The sequence below is a fragment of the Nelumbo nucifera genome, chromosome 1 (genome assembly GCF_055504915.1).
Source record: "Nelumbo nucifera cultivar China Antique chromosome 1, China Antique-T2T, whole genome shotgun sequence".
In the NCBI taxonomy this organism is placed as follows: Eukaryota; Viridiplantae; Streptophyta; class Magnoliopsida; order Proteales; family Nelumbonaceae; genus Nelumbo; species Nelumbo nucifera.
The window spans coordinates 31809695-31830792 of NC_142649.1; the positions used below are offsets into that span (position 1 = coordinate 31809695).

At 40.1% G+C, this 21098-nt stretch overlaps 1 protein-coding gene across 2 annotated transcripts in view; it reads left to right on the forward strand.

The window, feature by feature from the left end:
* The window catches only part of LOC104589511 (kinetochore protein NDC80 homolog), a 39141-nt gene extending 19968 nt beyond the window's left edge, over positions 1-19173 (forward strand). The window contains exons 3-4 of one of the 2 annotated variants that reach the window (XR_016081369.1): positions 18358-18611; positions 18710-19173. Coding sequence is in view for 1 of the 2 variants with exons in the window: in XM_088896641.1 (XP_088752767.1) it covers positions 18465-18611; positions 18710-18931 (369 nt within the window). In the remaining variant the exon portion in view is untranslated. The remainder of the gene's footprint in view (positions 1-18357; positions 18612-18709) is intronic. The other variant, XM_088896641.1, reaches the window with a different exon arrangement.
* The last annotated feature ends 1925 nt before the right edge of the window (positions 19174-21098 follow it).

Consider the following 21098-nt stretch of genomic DNA (forward strand, 5'->3'; position numbering starts at 1 on the left):
TGAGAAGCCCCTGATGCTGTACTGTGATAATCAAGCCGCCATTAATATAGCACATAATCCGGTACAGCATGACAGAACCAAACACATTGAAGTCGATCGTCATTTTGTGCGAGAGAGGGTCTCATCTCAAGAAGTATGCCTCCCTTACATCACATCCAGTATGCAACTAGCCGACATTCTCACTAAAGCCGTATCAAGAAAGAAGCTGAGGCGGATCTATCCAAGTTGGGAATGATGAACATATACTCCCAACTTGAGGGGGAGTGTAGAGAACATTGATGTGGGCCCCACAGCTGTGGTACCACTCTGTCCGTAGGGTAGAATGTACTTAGTCACAGTTGTGGTTATTTTGTTGTTCTGTTATTTCTAGTTTCAGTTTTATATTGGTTGTTATTTGTTAGTAGTTATGATGTAAACACCAAGGGCAGATATGTCCTTTCATGTAACTAGCATAACCTATATATATTAACTTAAAGTGGCGGCGGCAGAATATTGACATTCTGTTCTTCTCCTCAAAATCTGTGTTCTATTGCTCTTCCATCTCTCTTTCTTCTACATCTTCTTCACTTTCTCCTCTCATCGAACCTAAAATCTTAGTGATCAAGACTGAATAGCAGTCTTGAAAACCTACACTCACCAAGGCTATACCAAGGAAGAAGTTAGAGATAGACCTATCCAAGTTGGGAATGATAGATTTCTATTCCCAACTTGAGGGGGTGTAGAGAACACTGATGTGGGCCCCACTGTGTTCGTAGGACAGCATGTGTAGTTATTTGTTTTCAGTTATAGTAGTGTCAGTTTGGGTCAGTTTGTTAATTCAGCTGTTATTTATTTCAGTTTTTTATTTACTTTATTTATCATGTAAGTACTAAGGGCAGATCTGTCCTTTCCATTATGTACTGAACATAACCTATAAATGCTAAGAGTGGCGGCGGCAGATGTGTTAGAATCTGTCCCTCCTTTCAACTCCTTGTGTTCTCCTGTTTCTCTTCTCTTCCTTCTCCTCTCTCTCACTTTTCTTCTACTTTTGTAAACCTAAAATCTATTAGGATTCAAGACTGATTACAGTCTTGATCTTCTACTTGCACAAACTCAAAAGGGTTATTGTTGCCATGATCCTGTCTCAGGGAAGAAGCTTGTCTCCATGGATGTCACTTTCTTTGAGGAGACACGCTACTATTCTCGGGTTTCTCCTCAGGGGGAGAGCAGTGAGAGTGGGGATTTGAGTCCTTTTCTTCAGGGGGAGTGTAGTGAGGGTAGGGTTAATACTTTTGGGGCTGTTCCTTTACCTATTCTATTGGGTGATGAGGGCTGCAGTAGTGAGGGTGGTCAGAGGGATCAGGAGTTGAGAGTCTATCACAGGCGATGCAGGCAGGTTGATCTCGGTCATCAGCAGTCCAGGCCAGCTCCAACCTCTTCTGCGGCTCCAAGTCCAGGTATTACAGTCCCAGGGCCCACAGAGACTCCTACTGTTGCCACTTCATCCCCTGCTGACGACCTTGACCTTTCCATTGCCATCCATAAAGGAAAACGGCATTGCACCACATCTACAGCCCACTGCATCTCCCAGTTCTTATCCTATGATCGCCTATCTCCCTCCTACAGGTCCTATCTTACTTCTGTTGCTAATGTCCCTATTCCAAGAACAGTGCAAGAAGCCCTATCAGTCCCGGAGTGGAGAGGTGCAATGCAAGTTGAAATGGATGCCCTGTTGAAAAATAATACCTGGGAGCTAGTTGATCTGCCCAAAGGAAAGAAACCAGTTGGATGCAGATGGGTATTTACTGTGAAGCACAATGTGGATGGTTCCATTGAGAGGTACAAAGCTTGGCTAGTTGCAAAAGAGTTCACCCAGACTTATGGTATAGATTACTTGGAGACATTTGCCCCGGTAGCCAAGATGACCACCATTTGAGTTCTATTATCTCTTGCAACAAGCCACACTTGGCCTTTGTACCAAATGGACGTTAAAAATGCTTTTCTGAATGGGGACCTGCAGGAAGAGGTTTACATGCAGTTGCATCCTGGATTCTATGATACAGAGACAGGTAAGAAGGTCTGTCGGCTCAATAAGGCATTGTATGGTTTGAAGCAGTCACCTAGAGCTTGGTTCGATAGATTCAGACTAGCCCTTGGGAAGTTCGGTTATGTACAGGCCCAGTCAGATCATACACTGTTCATCAAGAGGGTGGAGTCCTCTCTGAGACTACTTGCAGTATATGTTGATGATATTGTGGTGACAGGAAATGACAACCATGAGATTGAGTCCCTCAAACAGCTCCTTCATCAAGAGTTTGAGGTGAAAGATCTAGGTGCACTACGGTATTTTTTGGGTAGGGAGTTTGCTAGATCTAAACAGGGGATCTTTGTGTCTCAGAGGAAATATGTTCTAGATCTGTTGGTGGAAACTGGAAAGTTAGGTGTCAAACCTGCGGATACACCCATTGAACAGAGCCACAGGATTAGTGCAGAGAGTGGGGAGCCTCTTGAAGACAAGGTTATGTTCCAGCGATTAGTGGGAAAGCTCCTATATCTCTGCCTCACTCGGCCAGATATCAATTCTGTAGTTAGTGTTGTTAGTCAGTACATGCATTCTCCTAGAACCACACACCTTCTTGCAGTAGAAAGAATATTAGCATACTTGAAGAGATGCCTGCGTAGAGGTATACTGTTCAAGAACAATGATCACATGAAGGTGGTCTATACGGATGCCGATTGGGCTGTGAGTGTTGATGACAGAAAGTCTACCTCTCGATATTGTGCCCTTGTGGGAGGTAACCTTGTCTCTTGGAGGAGTAAAAAACAGAGTGTTGTCTCCCGATCTAGCGCTGAAGCTGAGTACAGGTTAATGACTAACGGAGTGGTTGAAATTCTATGGCTGAGATCACTACCTGAGGAGTTGGGTATTGAGTATGAGAAGCCCCTGATGCTGTATTGTGATAATCAAGCGGCTATTAATATAGCACACAATCCGGTGTAGCATGACAAAACTAAACATATTGAAGTTAATCGACATTTTGTACGAGAGAGGGTCTCATCACAAGAAGTGTGTCTCCCGTACATCACCTCTAACATGCAGCTGCCAGATATCTTCACCAAAGTTGTACCAAGGACGAAGCTAGAGGCGGATCTATCCAAGTTGGGAATGATAAACATTTATTCCCAACTTGAGGGGGAGTGCAGAGAACATTGATGTGGGCCCCACAGCTACGGTCCCACTGTGTTCGTAGGGTAGAAGGTCTTCTAGTCTTTCTAGGGTTAGCTGGTGGTTAGTTAGTTATTTCAGTTGTTATTTATTTAAATCTTATTTGTTCTATTTGTTATGTAAATACTAAGGGCATATCTGTCATTTCCATGTAATGAGCATAACCTATAAATACTAAATAAAGTGGCGGCGGCAGAGTATTAAGCTTTTGTTCCTCCTTTCTACTCTTGTGTTCTACTGCTCTCTCTTCTCTCTTTATCCTCCCTTCTCTATACCTTTTCTTCTATTTTCGAACCTGAAATCCATTAGGGTTCAAGACTGATAGCAGTCCTGAACGTCTACTAAACCTTCGAGTCCATCACCATGGGCTCTTAATGGGCCCAACATTTACACTAAATGGTCCTTGGGTCAAGCCACCTTATAAAAACCCAAGGACTGTGGGTAGATGTAAGATTAGCCCATTAGGTATTACCCTCAATGGTCTTACACTTAACCTCTCAGCCCATAATGATCAAACACTGCCCGACAAGAGAGGTCCTCTCCCTCGACTGCAAGGTAGAGTGTTGCACTCTCTACTCACATGGATCCCGGGAATTAAAACTTTTTGCAAACATTTTGAAACCGTAATATATATATGTATATCTCTATATAAATATATTTTGCAAAACAAATTTCAACGGTTGAAATCGGCTGCCGGAAGCTTTGGTTTCCATCAGAGAGAGTGCATCCCTAATCATTCACTTTGTCCGACAAAGGGGCTGATCTTTTCATTATGATCACCCACTCAGATGAATTCTCGGACTGTCCCAACATACCTAGGATTTAACCCCCTCTAAGGATCTCACTGATTGGCATATTAAAGACAGCCCAATCCGACACCTAGCGCAGTATCATAATCGAGTCTAGGGGTCAGGTGTAACATTCCAGTTTTGCCCATCTATCTCCAAGGTCCAGGGCAAGACTGGAATTCTGGTCCGGTTCAGGGTTTTAAAAAAACCCACACTGCATGTACCTCAGGTCTCACCCTGGCAGTTGAGATAAGCCACCCCAACCAACTTGGCGGCACATCAGTGTCAGCCTTGGCATGATAAAATCTCTCTAGATCTATCCAACGGCTGTGAAGATTCTAAACTAACACGAGTCTCATATGTGTCCAGTTTAAGGGTATTACACAGAAACACACCACAATAACATGAATCAAATATGCACTTTATTCATTTACATTAAATGTCATAAGATACATCATTTTGATTGGAGCTATGAGCATACACTGTCTAACAGTTATGGCTTGTCGAGTGGAACATATTCCTATAAAATACTTGGGACTACCCTTGGGAGCTAAATGCTCTTCTTCAGCCATTTGGGACCTGGTAATTGAAAGATTGGGAAAAAAAAGCTTTCCACTTGGAAGGTAAAATATTTGTTTTTTGGAGGAAGAGTAACCCTTTTAAAAAGTACGCTCTCAAATCTCCCCACTTATTTTCGCTCTCAAGTATGCCTTCCTATGGAAGAAGGGGGTCTGGGTTTAAGGAAGACTAAGGTGACAAATTCAGCTCTTCTTAGTAAGTGGATTAGGAGGTTTGCCACAGAAAGGGGTGCTTAGTGGAGAAGCCTGATAGCTGCCAAGTTTGGGGTAGAATGGGGAAACTGGAGGTCGAGGAAACGGGTGCTTAGTAAGACGATCAGATTCTGGAAGGATCTTTGGTGCTTGGACCACCCTTTGGCTGAAGATTTCCTTACTCTTTATCAATGTGCCTCCAACCAGAATGCTTCAATTGCTGATTCTTACAATTTCTCAGGTAATGAGGTGACATGGGTTCCACAGTTTAGAAGAAATCTTTTTGAATGGGAAGTGGAAGAAGTTTTGAGATTGTTGGGAATTTTACAAACTCAGAATATTGACTGTAGTCAGGATGGCCAGTGGACTTGGAAGTGGTCTAAAGAGGGTAGCTTTTCAGTAAAATCAATGGCCTGTAGACTCAGTAGTAGGGTTGCAATGGGGGATTTTCCATCTAAGCAGATTTGGAACTCAGTCCCTCAAAAGTGAACTTCCTTTTCTGGACCATGGCTTTAAATAAATGCTTGTCCAGATCCAACCTAGAAAAAAGAGGCTTGCAGATTCCTAATGACTCTTGTGCTCTTTGTGGATCACAACCAGAGACTACTGATCACCTTTGTATTCACTGCCCGATTGTTGCCCAAGTGTGGGACCACTTCTTACAGGCTGTGGGGATATGTTGGGTCATGCTTAAATCTGTAAAGGAGGTACTCGATAGCTGGAAGATCAGTAATTTGAAGAAAAAAGGGAAACTAGTCTGGAGTATCATCCCAACAGTAGTGCTCTGGGCCATTTGGTCTGAGAAAAACAACAGAATATTTAATCAAAAAGTGAAAAAGCCCAGAGGAGATATGGCAGGCGGCAGTCAGTAAACTGATGCCCTGGATTTCTGTCAATTCAGAATTTAAACATCTAAGTGTATTTCAGCTGTTGAGTTCTCAGTCAATTTGGTGTTTGTAATGGGGGATGTCCCCAATCCTGCCTTGTCTTTGGCAGGATTCTGTTTGTATCGCTAAGCTTTTCTAATAAAATTACCTTACCTTTTCCGAAAAAAAATTTAAAGTTCTGAGTTTTGCTTCATTCTTTTGGATTGTTGGCGCTTGGAAGTTAAAATTTCTTTAACTGAAAACAGGAGCATAAAAACAATAAGAAATAGAATCTATATCTAGTTTAAGTACAAGTTGACGGGCAGACACATTACCACAATACCCTTTTTTTGAATTCTAACATTATATACTTACAAAAATGGGTCTAAAATGCTACCCATGTTACTACAATATTTGATACAGGAAATACATTCTTGTACATAAGACATTCATTTATGTCAAGTAAGCTTAGGGATAAAAAGGAAATGTTATGTAAATGTGTCCTCAAGAATCCATGGAGTGTTGAACTCTGATGTGTGTTCAACACAAACATGTTTTCCATTTAGGAGATTCTATGCAAGACTTGTATACCCTTATCTACCAATCTTTCTTTATACCTTTCAATAAACCCATTTGCCTTGTATTTTACCATAAAAGCCTATTTGTAACCAAAATGTTCCTTATCCTTAGAAAGTTCAAACAACTCCCACATTTAATTTTTAATTAAATCATTCATATCTTGTTTCATAGCATTCTTCCACCTAGGATGAGATGTAGCTTTTACAACACTTTCAGGAAAGGAGATAGAAGAAGTAGGTGCAAGTGCAATAACTGTGTTCTTGAAAGGCATAGATGTGATTGACTGGGTTGAGAACTTCTTCACTGGAGCAAGTATCAAAGGGAAACAGCCAAGTTGGAAGGAGTATGGGACTGGAGATGGTAAAAGATATGTGTTAGAAAGCAAGAGGAATAACAAAAGTTCCTACATTGCTCTTCTGGAATTTTTTGGGAAGGGCAGGAAGCAGCTGGTTTGTTTTCCTGAAGGAAGACAGGGGCAAGGGTGGAAGGAGGTAAATGGATTACTAAAGGAGTTTGGAACACGCCTGACAATAGCAGAAAAGGAGGTCCCGAGAAAAGAACAGGCTATAGAAAATGCAGTTAGAGGGGAGTACTTGAAGCAAGATCTAATGGCTTTGGTGAAGTGTAACAGTCAGAGCATGGTGATAGCATATACTAAAAGGGAAGATTGGGAAAGCAAATATATTATCTAAGTTAAAAGTCAGGTTTGTGATTGGAAAAGGATTGCATACCTGCTGATTTGTAACTTGAAATTAAAAGGATGTTTCATTATAATCCCCTTTGAGAACTGCAAGGCAGTTCTTGATCTGGTTGAAGATGAATTAGGTGTTTCAGCGGTTAATTTTCAGTATATGTATGGGCTAGTTACGATTGCAAGATGGAGCCCAGTTTCTAACTCAAAAGATTTCTTTGTTGAAGATGAAGTTCTGGTACATGTGTTAGGACTTTCTTTCCACATATGGAAGCAGGAGATAGTTGAATCAATCGCCCATCTTTGCGGTGCGACTCTTGCCAACACTTACTTGGGGGACCTTTGTTTTGTAGCACTTTTTCTCAATGGAGTCAGGCCAGAAGAAAAACCAAGAAGAGTGGAAACTCAAGGTGGAGGGATATTGTCACTCAGTATGGCTGGCATCTTCTGTAGAAGCAGGCATGTGAAGAGATGCTCGAAAGGAAGAAGATGAAAGAGTTGAAGAAGCCTTATGTGGTTCAAAGGGATTGGGAGTTTAAACACAGCAAACACTTTCACCAAAATGGGTAGAGCATATGGAAGGTCAAAAACGTGGGGTGCAAAGCACCAATTTGGAGTACATGTCCTTTGTACAAGTGGTCAAAGGTGGTAAACAAAAGCTTCAAAGTGGAGGGGAGATGAAAGGCTTAGTTGTGAATCGGGCCGATCAATTGAACTAGGGGCGAACATATGACCACTTAAACATTGTGGAAGATAAGGAGGTTGGTGATGTTGGATCAAGCCCAATTGAACCTGTTGGGCCCAACAACACTAATGGGCTTTCTTTATTAAAGAAGACGTGCCATTGTTAAAATGAGGCATGTGCCACTTTAAAAGGGCATGTGACCAAGAGAGATGGGGCTAGTGTTTTAAAAGCGCAAGGCGCAAAAAAAGTGCAAGGACCAATTTGTGCTTGAGGCGCAAGGCGAGGCGCACGCCTTTTTAAGAAAGGCGAAAAATTACAAAAAATGCTAAAAAATAGAAAAAAAGTCGGAAAATTCAAAAGAAATGCCAAAACATTTTAAAAAATGCAAAAAATATTAAACATAATGTTAATAAAAAATATAAACTTAAATTTTAAAATAATTGTTTTAAAAAACCTATTATCTAAAATTAAAATACATAAACATAACATATAAAGTGTATTCAAATGAAAATTTAAAAATAAAAGCAAACATATAAAGCATTTTCAAGCATGTAAAACCCACAATCTCTTTTTCTCCTTAATTGCATTGCTTCAAGTATTAATGTGATGTAAAACATATTGCATTCTTGATTCTATGAGTCACCTTTGTACCACGCCCCTCGAGGCAAGCCCGAGCAAGTCTATGTTAGGGTCTGAAATTCTTATTTCTCACATAAAAATAATGATTTTATAGCTTTCATTGCCTTTTAAGAAGATATTTTATTGCAATTAATGAATGAACAACATTAGCAAAAAAGCGCACGCCTAGCCGTTAGACTCAAAAAGCAGCAAAAAAGCGCAAAAATTTAAAAGGCGCACACCTGAGAAATGCCTTTTAAGAAGAAATTTTATTGCAGTGAATGAATGAACAACATTAGCAAAAAAGCGCATGCCTAGGCTGAGGCCAGCCGTTAGACTCAAAAAACAGCAAAAAAGAGCAAAAATTTAAAAAGGTGAATGCCTGGGCTGAGGTGCAAGGTGCATCGGGCGCATGCCTAGGCACACCAGGTGTGTGCCTAGGACCTGGGCGAGGCACATACCCCAAAATGTGCCTTGCCTGTCTGCCTAGGTGCGCCTTTTAAATCACTGGATGGGGCGATGATAAATACTAAGTCTGGTCTATCATTGTCTCCGTCGATCATGTCTAGCCAACCACTCCCTAGAGGTAACAGATCAATGACCACAAATTCAACCTGGATTTAGGTGTCAAGCAAGTGCAATCAAGTTGGCTCCTCGGAACAATGCAATCCTAAGTTTAGGAAGATCCCTTTGGTTGATCATCCGATTAGTTTGAAGTTTTTGGAAGCAACAAGGTGCAATGGAATAAAAGATCTTTAGGAAGGTGACTCAACGGAAGAGGAAAGCTACTCGAAGTTTGAAATTGATGACTCTTCAAGCCTTGGTAGTGTGGAACAATTAAAATCTAAGAATCTTCTCGACGTTGAAAGCCTCAACACCGAACAACACTTCTTGGAAGACGATTTGCTAGAAGTTGTCTAGAAGCCCTCTCAGAAGTCAGAACCCAGCTTCACCTAAGGAAACTGGAAATTTGGTAGGTTTCATATAAGAGAGTCAAGGTACACCTAATCCAACAAGTATTCCCAATCCAATAGAGTAGATACAAATTGGTTTTGGTTGAGCCTTTTATAACTACCCCATAGTTGGTTAACAAGGGAGGATTGGCCTCTAACCTGCTCCCCCTTTAGTTCTCCAACTTTGTTATTTGTTCCTCTAACAAACTCAGGTGTGTTTGTCTTTTTGGTGATGTGGGTTTTGTGTTTGGCACAAGTACTCTAGCACCTTAATCGGAAGGAGTGGCCCTGGAAATGAAGTTTTTGGGGGAGGATAGTGAGGGTAAAAGATAGGAGAAAGATTTGAGGAAAAGAAAGAATCAAGAGGAGTTGGAGAATATTTGGGATCAAACGTGTTTATCTTGAGACTCACAATCTACTGGAAGGGGTAGTAGAGAAGGTGGTTGAAGGCTGCGAAAATGTAGGAGATTTGGCTTTTGGAAAATTGCAGGAGGAGGAATTAGGGAGAATTTGGGGACAAATTTGTGTTCTCCTTGAGGAGTATAAACATGGCGAAGAATCTTTAGAAGAAAGCTGAAATGAAAAGGTCTAGTAGGAAAGGATTCATTTGTAAATTGGATCTTGAAAAGGCCTATGATTTGGTGGACTGGGGGTTTCTATTAGAGGTTATGCGAAATGGTGGATTTGGTGACAAGTGGTGTAGTTGGATCTTTGGGTGTATCAGTACTTGTCGCTACTCTATTCTGGTAAATGGTACGGTGAGGGACTTTTTTCCAGCTTGCAGGGGTGTCAGGCAAGGGGATCCACTTTCACCCTTCCTTTTTACCTTAGTAGCTGATGTGATTAGTGGGATCATTACTAAGGCTGACAGCGAAGATGCCATTAGGGGTTGGAGAATAGGGAGACACCAAGTCCCCGTCACCCACCTTCAGTTTGCAGACGACCTATTGATTTTTTGTGAAGGAGGTCTTAGTGAAAAGGTAGCAAACCTAAAGGAGCTAATAAAAGGATTTGAAAGTGTCTCTAATTTGAGAATAAATTTGGAAAAGAGTTGCATAGCAGGTATAAATTTGGAGGTAGGGGAGGTCGAGGCTATTGCGGAGTGTCTTGAGTGTTCCACCTCTACTTGGCCTATGTCATATTTAGGGCTTCCTTTAGGGGCAAATCCTAGGGAGAGTAGATTTTGGACCCCAGTGTTAGAAAAGTTTGAGAAGAGATTAGTCTCATGGAAGAGGAACTATATCTCTTTAGGAGGAAGAATTACCCTAATAAGAGCTACCTTGGCTAACTTACCTACCTATTATTTGTTTGTCTTTAGGATACCAGTTAGGGAAGCTAGGAAGCTGGAGAAGTTGATGAGAGACTTCTTATGGGAGCCGGGACAAGAGAAAAATGATCACTTGGTTAATTGGGAAATTGTGTGCAGAAGTAAAGAAGAGGGGGGTTTGGGAATTGGGAGGGTAACTAGAAAGAATCAAGCTCTGTTAGGGAAATGGTTGTGGAGATGGCCTTTGGAAAGAGAGAGATTGTGGCATGAGGTGGTGGGAAACATTCATGGGAGGTCAGAGAATGGATGGGATGCTGGTGTATCGAGGCAAGCTAACCTAGCAGCACCTTGGAAGGCTATTCACAACACCCTTCCTCAATTCCTCAATTTTATCAGGTATGAAGTTTGTTCTGGCAACTCTATTCTTTTTTGGGAGGATATTTGGGTAGGAGACTCACCGTTAAAGGATTTGTTTCCTTCGCTTTTTTCTATTTCTTTGTACAAAAAAGAGGTGGTCTCAAAATTTGTCTCACCTTTGGGAACACCCTTAGATCCTACTTGGGATTTTGGGTTTCGTAGAGGACTTAGGGATGCTGAAATTGAGTCTCTTTCTTTTTTGCTTGGGTGTCTTAATCAAGTTTGTCTGGATCCCTCCAAGCCAGATAAGAGGGTTTGGACTCCTAGACCCAATGGAACCTTCACTTGTGCTTCTTTTTTCAAGTCCATCTCTCAACTTTCTACTCACCAACCCTTTCCGTCAAAAGAAATTTGGTGTAGGCCAGTTCCCCCAAAAATTATGGCTTTTTGTTGGGAAGTTTTCCATGGGAAAGTAAACACTTTAGACAACCTACAAAAGAGAAGACCTTTTCTCTATATTTCTCCTAATTGGTGTATCCTCTGTAGAGCTCACGGTGAGGATTGTTACCATCTATTAGTATCTTGTCCCTTTTCTGTAGACCTTTGGACTTGGCTACTTTCGTTGTTTGGGGGTAGTTGGAGTCTACCAGCAGAAGTTCACATGCTCTTCAACCATTCTACCTTTTATTGGCCTACAAAAATAGGGAGAATTATGTGGAGATGTGCTCGTGCTGCCTTGACTTGGACTCTTTGGGAAGAAAGGAATCTCAGAATTTTTCAAGACAAGGAAAGGAACAACCAAGATTTGAAAGACTGTGTGTTAAACAGGGCAATACATTGGCTGAAGAGCTTGGAAATCTTTCATCAATTCTCCTTTAATGACATTTGGAGAAATTGGTTAGCAGTAGCAAGGTGTTCATCTTTAAAGGCCAAATCAATTACAAGCTGGTCTCCTCCACCCGAAGGCTCAATTAAGTTGAACTTTGATGGAAGTAGCATGGGTAATCCAGGATTATCCGGAATGGGGGGTGCTTTGAGAAATGAGAAGGGAGAGATTTTGTTGCTCTACTCAGGTCCTTTGGGAATTGGGAATTCCATCAGGGCAGAACTTTTAGTTGTTGTACAAGGGGTCCAATTTGCAAACCAGTTGGGGGTACAACACCTAATAATCGAGGGGGATTCCAAAGTGGTGGTGGGTTGGTTGAAAAATTCTGAAGAGGCTATGTGGCGATACAAGAATGAAATGAAGAAATTTAGTTGGTTGACAAGGAATATGTTGGTCACTGTACAGTGGGTGGGGAGATCAGCAAATACCTTGTCAGATGTGTTAGCTAAGCAAGGGGTAAATAGGGAAGAATTATTTTGGGCTCAGTTGTGATTCTTGTTTTTCTTTCCTAGTTTACTTGTAAGTTTCAAGGAGGGGCTGCAGCTCGTGCCTCTCGTTGGGATGATGTATGAACTCACTCTAATTTGCTTCTGAATCAATAAACTTATTATTATTCAAATCTTTAGAAGAAAGCCTAGAAAATGTGCAGGTCTAAAAAATTTCAAGAGTGAATTCAACTAATCCTGGTTTAATGAAAAGCCAAAGGAAGAAGAAAAGAATAGAGGTGGAGAGATTAATTCTTGACATAGAGGGAGACTAAGAATTTAGTGAAAGAGGGGAGAGAAGGAAGATTCCTAAGTAGGGCTTATAACATGGGGTAGGTTCCAAATTCCATGTTCCTATGAAAATCATTAGTTGGAATGTGAGACGACCGATGCACACCGCAAGGTGGACCGGTCGGCCCAACCCAAGGTCCAACTACGAGCTTTTTAACTACAACAACTTAAATATACACTATTGGAGTTGGAATTACCACGGCTGCTGGCACTAGACTTGCCCTCCAATGGATCCTTGTTGAGGGATTTAGATTGTAAGTTTAGGTAGTGCAAGTAAGAGAAGACTAATAAAGGATCTTCTTAGAAGGGAAAGGCTGGATACTGTAATGTTAAAAGAGACTAAATTAGCGGAACTTGCAAACATGTGGACCTTGATTGTTTATATTTGGAAACATGTGGTTGACACACCCGAATTTTTGGAAGAACATTGAGGAATGGTAGAGGGTAGAAATAAGTGGGGTGAAGTGGAAAGGTGTGAAGTTTGACAAAAAATTAAAAAGCCTGAGGTCAAAATTAAAAGAATGGAATAGGGATCATTTTGGGAGAATAGAAGAAGTGAAACCTTCTTTGATGGTTCAGTTAGAGGTAGGGGTGTCAACGGTATTCGAAAATCCGATTTCGAATTCGAATATTAATTTTCAATATCCGTCGGATATCAAATCGAATTCGGATATTGTCTGATCCGATTCGAATTCGATCCGTTTACACCCCTAGATAGAGGGATTGGATTTGTAGGAGTCCCATAGAATAATGACTATAAGAAAGAGAGTTGAGATGGAAGTTAAAGAGAGGTTTAGAAGAGGTCCTCTTGCAAGAATAATTTTCATGGAGGCAAAAATCCAGATGTAAATGGATCAAGGAAGGTGATGGCAACACCAATTTTTTTCATGAATTAGCTAATGAAAGGAGGAAAAATCTAGTGTCTAAACTTGAAGTAGATGGTTCGGTTTTTGAGTCCCAAGAAGAGATAGCCAATTGTTTTGTGACTCATTTCAAATCTATCTTGAGGAGGCCATTACGCATCAGAGAGGAGTTGGGAGAAGTGAGTGCTGCTGAGACTTTTTGAAGAGGACAAAGATTGGTTGGAAAGAAATTTTGAGGAGGTTAGGCAAGCAATTTTCTCAATGGATAGATCCAAGGCACCAGGGCGGGATGGTTTCACCATGGGTTTTTATCAAGATTGCTGGAACATAATTAAAGAGGACTTGTTTGAGCCTCTTGAAGGGGGTGAGCCTCTTGAAGACAAAACCATGTATCAATGGCTGGTAGGAAAGCTCCTTTACCTATGTCTTACATGTCCTAAGTCCTAACATCTCTTATGTTGTTAGTGTTGTCAGCCAATACATGTATTCTCCTAGAACTGCTCATCTGCTTGTTGTGGAAAGAATCCTTGCTTATTTGAAGAGATGTCCAGATTGTGGCATACTCTTTAAGAATAATGCTCATATGAAGATAGAGGTGTATACTTATGCTGATTGGGCCGGATGTGTTGATGATTGGAGATCAACTTTGGGGTATTGTGCTTTTGTTGGCGGTAACTTAGTGTCATGACGAAGCAAGAAACAAAATGTTGTTGCTTGCTCTAGTGCTGAGGTAGAGTATAGGTCTATGGCTCATGGTGTGGCTGAAGTGTTATGGTTGGGATCTCTCTTTGAGGAACTTGGGATTGAGTATGAGAAGCCATTGAGGTCGTATTATGATAATTTGGCTACTATTAATATTGCCCACAACCCAATCCAGCATGACAAAACTAAACATATTGAGGTTAACTGTCACTTCATCCGAGAAAAAGTTGCCTCACAAGATGTATGCTTGCCATATGTTGCCGCTGATATGCAGCTTGTTGATCTCTTCACCAAAGTAGTCACCAAAGTCAAATCGGAATCAGATTTGTGCAAGTTGGGAATGATCAACATCTATTCCCAACTTGAGGGGGAGTGTAGTGATATAGTGGACTAGACTTGATACTTCCCTTGTGGTCCCACCAAGGTTTTTAAAACCAACCCGGAGACCGAACCAATCAAGGGTCCGTTTCCAGGTCGAACGGTCTGACTATTCGAATCGAACGGTTGGCCCGTTCTGACAAAAAAATAAAAAATGGTCAAAACCATTGAATGGTTCGAATGTTTCAACCGCCCAGGTCAGTGGTTTGCTGACCAAATCAACGTTTTTTTGCAAAAATCCGGTTTTGGGGAAAAATGGAACCAGTCACCTGACTGGTTCCCGGTTTTGAAAACCATGGGTCCCAGTGTTTGAGTTGTTCAGTTACATTTTTTTTTTCTTTTCTATCTGTTATGTACTGTTATAGGCGATAGGGCATTTTCGTCTTTTTTGTTTCATGTTATTATAAGCACATATAAATGATATTGTTTAGGGCGGCAGTAACATAACACACAGCCCCCTTTTCTTTTATTTTCCTCTCTTCTCTTCTTTTCTAAATCTGTTCTGCTAACAGCAGTAAATCCAAGTATAACAATAAAGTGGATAGCTGTTTATGGACTGGTCATCCTTCTAGGGTTTTCATTGGTGCTTCCTTTTTTAGAGTGTTGGCTTCCCCTTCTCTTCCTTGGTGCAACCAATACTTACGACTTATTACAAAGGAGGAGACCTGGTTGGTGCTTATTTCCAAATTGGTGTGTTCTGTGTGATTCAAATGGTGAATCTGCTCATCACCTTCTTATTTCCTGTCCTCTCGTTCGTTGTATTGGGGATGGTTTTTTTCTTTGTTTGGTTGCAGGTGGAACACTCTAACTAGTTTGGATACATTGTTTGATCCCTCTACTTTCAGCTAGCTGAGAAAAAGGGGAAGATTACTTTGGAAGTGCACAAGAGCTGCAGTGGTTTGGACAATCTGGGAATAAAGAAACCAGAGGATTTTTTAGGAGAAACAAAGAAGTAAAGAGTCTTTGATTGAAAGCATAATGGTAAAGGTGACACATTGAGTGAAGTCAACAAAGTTGTTTTTTGACTTAATTTTTTATGATATTTATCAGACATTGGGGAGTGATTGCAGCATCATCTTCAGCAAAGAAGAAACTAATGAGAAGCTGGAAGCCACCAGTGGATGATTTCTTTAAATTGAATTTTGATGGGAGTTGTTTCGGCAATCCGGGTGCTACTTGAACGGGAGGGGTGATAAGAAGTGTTGAAGGAAACTTGGTTTTCTTGTATTTCAGGCCTTTAGGGGAAGGGGACTTCATGGGTGCAGAACCGAAGGAGATACGAAAGTGATAAGGTTCCATGGTATTTCAGGATTGAGATTAAAAAATTCAAAAGAAATGCTGGTGGTTTTGCATTGGCTTCCTAGATCAGCAAACAGCTTAGCTGTCCATTTTTCTAAGCAAGGGGTCAATAGGGAGAATTGATTTTGGACTCAATTTTAACTTAAGAAAATGGTTCTATCGTTGTCTTAAGCTCATGGGATAGTCGAGGCTACTCAAAATGTTGTGAGTTTTACCTCTATTTTAATTAATGTTATGTTTTATGTGGCTGATAAAAAAAGATAAGAGTTTTAATTGAGATTATAATGTAGTCATTTAAGCTTCAGCCATTCTGTTCTTTATTTATATTAGTTTTGTTTAAAAATAGAATGTAGTTTCTTTATTTTTTATAATGTGTTCTTGCTCAAGGATTTCATGTACTGGGAACAGTGATGAGAGCTTGGCTCTTTTCTTTGATTTTAGTTGTTCTTTCAATTTGCAAGGTGGGGTTTTTGGGTTTGGTTTTCGGGTAAGTTGGTGTCTTTTCCTTTATTGAAAGCCAAAGCTATTAAACTTCATTTATTGTGGTTTTGAACTGGTATACAAGTATATTTTGATATGTGGGCTTTTGGGTAAGTTGGTGTGCTTAGGCCCTGTTTGATAATTAAGTTGCACAAGTACTTCTTAGAAGTACTTATTTTAACAACCACTTAAGGCTGTTTGGTAACCCACTTTTCAAATCACTTATTATGTTTTTAAGCACTTATTGGGGTAGGGATGTTTGATAAGCTACTTCCCCCATAAGTGCTTATATTGACACAAATGATAATTTTAGCCCTCACTTCACTCATACATATATACAATGCTTTTCACATGTTATGCTATATATTTTAACTGAGAGTCCATGTGGACCCACACATGAATCGCCATGTAATAATAATAATAATAATAATCATAATAATCGCCATGTTATAATTATAATCCTAATAAATAATAAATAATCATAATAATAAAAAAATAATAATAAATAATAAATAATAAATAATAAATACTCTGGCCTCCCTCTCCATCTCATACTTCTTCTTCCTTTTCTTCTTCAGAACCCCCCCGAAATCCACTGTTCATCATCTCAACAGCGGCGGCGAATCCATTCCGATCTCCACCTCCAATCTCTCATCTCCCTTTTTTCTCCCACACCATCTCTCTTTCTTCTTTTTTTTTTCTTCTCCTTAGTCTTCACTCTTTCCCTTTCCCTGTTCATCATCGTCGTTGCAGCGGCGGGTTCAAACCAGCAATAGTGGTGAGTGGCGGCATTGAACAGGAACGATGATTGAGGAAGAAAAAACATATTTGCGATCCTAGAGTTCGATCTCTATGGCAAGTCTGAGGACTTAGGAAGAAAAAATAGGAACGGTGAGTGGCAAGGCTGCATACCAGCAACCAAATCTGGGTTTTGATCCTAGAGTTCGACCTCTGTGGCAGTGTATTCGATCCCAGATTTGCGAACTAACGACAGGTCCGCCGGCCACTTTTCCTCACCGCCGATCATCATCGTTGTTGCAGTGGCAGGTTCAAACCAGCAACAGTGGCGAGTAGCGGCATTAAACAGGAACGATGACTGAGGAAGAAAAAACATATTTGCAATCCTAGAGTTCGATCTCTGTGGCAAGGCTGAGGATTGAGGAAGAAAAAACAGGAACGGTGAGTGGCAAGGCTGCATACCAGCAACCAAATCTGGGTTTTGATCCTAGAGTTCGACCTTCGTGGCAGTGTATTCGGTCCCAGATTTGCGAACTAATGATACCGCCAGCCACTTTTCCTCTCCGCCGATGGTCGTCAGTGGACCTGCAACTAGTGCACCACTACCTGGTAGTAGAGATGTTCGAATGAATGGAGAAGTATAACCCTTGTGGGGGGGTATTTTACGTATTACAAAAAATTATTAGGGACTGGTTCGTCCCATTTTTTAGAGAAGTACTTCAAGAATTACTGAAAAAAAGCCAACTTGAAGTCATTTTTTTAAAGTACTTTAAAAAAAGTACTTCCCCACTTTTTTACCAAACACACAAAATCACTTAATAACCACTTAATGTGTGGTCTTAGCTCTTAAAAGAAGTACTTCTTATAAGTGTTCTCAAACAGGGGCTTAATGGTGTGCACAATACTGTTCTTTGCAGTTCAGTATGTATACAAGTGTGTGTCCATAGTGTTTTTTGAGAATTTCTTTTTGATGATCCATAAGAGTTCGATAATTTCATGTATTTAAACTTTTGCAAGCTGGATGGCCTTATGGTGTATTTTGAGAATCTCTTTAACAATTCCCCAACTATTAGTATTTGAAATGATTTGTCTTGCACTTTTTATTCCTTTATTATTTTTTTATTTCTCCAAAGCGCTATTAGAATTCTTCTTAACAATGCACTCATGGTAGCTTGAAAAATTTCCTTTATCTTGTAATTTTTTTTATTCTTTAATTTTATTCAATAATAAAATTAAAGAATAAATGCTTCATCTTAATTCTTTTATGTTCATCCCCATGCATTTGCACAGGTTCCCTGCTAGTTTATTCTTCAAATCTGGGAGTGTATGAAGTGTAGCACATAACTATATGTGATATTCACTAATGTGCAAATAAATGCAAATTATATGTGGCAATGTCCGCATTTCCATAGTTTATCTTTTTCAAAATTCCATTAATATTCTTTATATTTTTCAGAATTGATACTCACAGTGATGGTGGAAAAACTCAAAAAGCTTACTAGCAGGTCAACTTGTATCAAGAAAACCATTGTTTAATGATACAGATGCATGCTAAATTTTCAGGGCGAAGCTCAGTTAAACTTGTTGAAGAAGGAAATAGAAGACTACACATCCAGATGTGCGGTGGAAGCGAAAAGAATGCTGGAAGATGTTCAGAGGGAGGAACATAACTTGGATTTGGTGGAAAAAGAAGCTGAAGAATTTTTTAAGGTACATACTTTCCTTAGACTTATCATTCACAGCACCAACTAATGGGAATTGTAGAAAGAACTATAACAGGCTCTAATTGATCCAACATTTTTGTTCAGACCTCCAAACTAAAGTTGCATGATGTTATCAAACAATGTGATGAGGAAACCCAGATGTGTGCTCGGGAACTGCTTATGCTGATTGATACAGTCTCAAAGCACAAAGAATACATGGAGTCAACAATATCCCAGATGAAGAATGAATTCTTAGAAACTACTGGAGCTGTTGCAGATGCTCATAAGGCCTCCTTGAAATTACAGTTTGGTAGTATTTTCAACTAATCTTTTTTCTTTTTTTTGTGAAGACAGTATTTTTAATTTATCAGTACTTATAGATGCATTCTCAATGCATGGAGGTAAGCTGTTTTTTTTTTTTTTTTATCAAAAAGCATGGTGGTATGTGAATGTGAAGGCTCAAAATTGAAGAGTCATCTTTTCGTCTCTTATAAACGGCTGTAACTGTCAAAATTACTTGTCCTACTTTTTCTGAAGTAATCCATGGAGTAGTAAAGAATTTGCACAAATCTATATGCCAGATATCAGAATTGTCTATCAACCAGCATCTCACCCAAATTTACAGTCCTATTATGCTATCTACTTGTTAGCACGCTCTAGGACTATGCCCCAAGCCTATTTGGTCCATGGAGGTTGGAGGATTTTTGATCTCTTCTAACAGTGCTCTTATTGGAATCGATGCCCATAGGTGAGACATGGTACTTCCCACTTCTAACAGTGCTCTTATTTGGAAAGCTAGGAACCATTTTGTCTTCAAACAAAACCAAGGGGTTTCATGGCGTAAAGAACGATTCCAATCAGTATGGTTCGTTAGAAATGAAGGCAAATGGAGCGTATTTAGGCAATCTGGGATTGGGAATAGCAGCAATAGTAGTCCGACAACTAAGTTTTCTATTTTTTTTTCTTTTCGACGATGCAATTTTTTATTATTCACTGCAACAGATGCAATTGCTTAATTGTTGCCATTTTCTGAGACTTCACACTGAAATGTGTCAAAAATTAAAACTAGGTCATTCAACTAACATTGTCACTCACAACCGATGAAAAGCTGAAAACTCGCTGAATCATGGTTTTATTGGTACAACCACTGGTTAGATTGTTCAGCCCGTAATTACATAAAAGACCACCGGATCTGGGATCATCTAAGAATACTCTAGAGAGGGAACTTGCATGTGAAAAGCTTTAGATTCTGAAAGGCAATGTTGTATTTGTAAGACTTGGATCAGACTAAGGCCACGTTTGGCATTCTTTATTTTAACGACTTGTCTCCTTTTCATGGTTAAAATGCCCCTATAAACACTGAATTTTTAACAGCGAAAAAAATATAAATCTTTAAAATAAGAAATGCCAAATGTAGCCTAAATACTAGAGGATTATCCCATCCAGCCTGCAAAAAGCATCACTTCACCAGGACCCGGAATAGTCATTGGATCAGCGGGTCAGCGGTTCTGTCCGGTCCAGTCCAGCCTATAAAAAGATATTTATTGCCCACCACCATGTATATATGTATATATCCACAGAAACCACTCTAACTAACCTAAAAAGGGTAAGGCCCTCATAACTCCTCACTATGAGAAACTTCTCACACAACGTTGAATCATCACCTGAAGACCATCAGTGGACCTCAGTTCATAAGGCATTAAAGGACAAAATCCCAATGCTTACAAAAGGATGAATTCATTTAAGGACAATGGTAGCAATTTTGTATTTAGCACAAAGGTTATTTCAGGATGACACTCACCATAGCATGAGATGGCACATGAGTTAGGGTGGAGGGGGGATAAGGTAAAGGCCCTTAGAAATTTGTCACCCAAGTATTTTGTATGTTTGTGATGGAAATCACAGTCTGACAGAAAAAATCGGGAACCAGTCACTTGACTGGTTTTGTTTTACCCCAAAACTGCTTTTTGGCTAAAAACTGTTGGTTTGGTCAGTGGGTTTGCTGATCTGAGCGGTCAAACCATCAAACCATCAATTTAAACAATGGTTTTTGATCATTTTTTTATTTTTTATCAAAACGGACCATCCATTCAAACTGAATGATTGAACCATTCGATCGATAAACTAGTCGCTAAAACAATTCCCTGTCCAATCCAATTTTAAAAACCTTGGTATGAGGCCATGTGCATCATTCCTTTAGGGAAAGGACCAACACCCAACCTAGGAGACCTCTTGCCTCACAATGGACCATCGCAGCCAAAGTGAGATGTGTGGATTAAGCCAAGGGACGAGGCACTAGGCATTGGTGAAAGAAATAACAACAAAGCTATATGATCAAGGGACTGCGACATGATGGGACAGATTTACTTCACTTAAAAGAGGAAATGATGGACAGGCAAATAGCCATGGAATACTAGATGCCCTTTCATTTGACCAACCCAAGATGGGGGGCGCAGGTTGTGTGTTTACAATTAAAAAAACATATCATACAAAG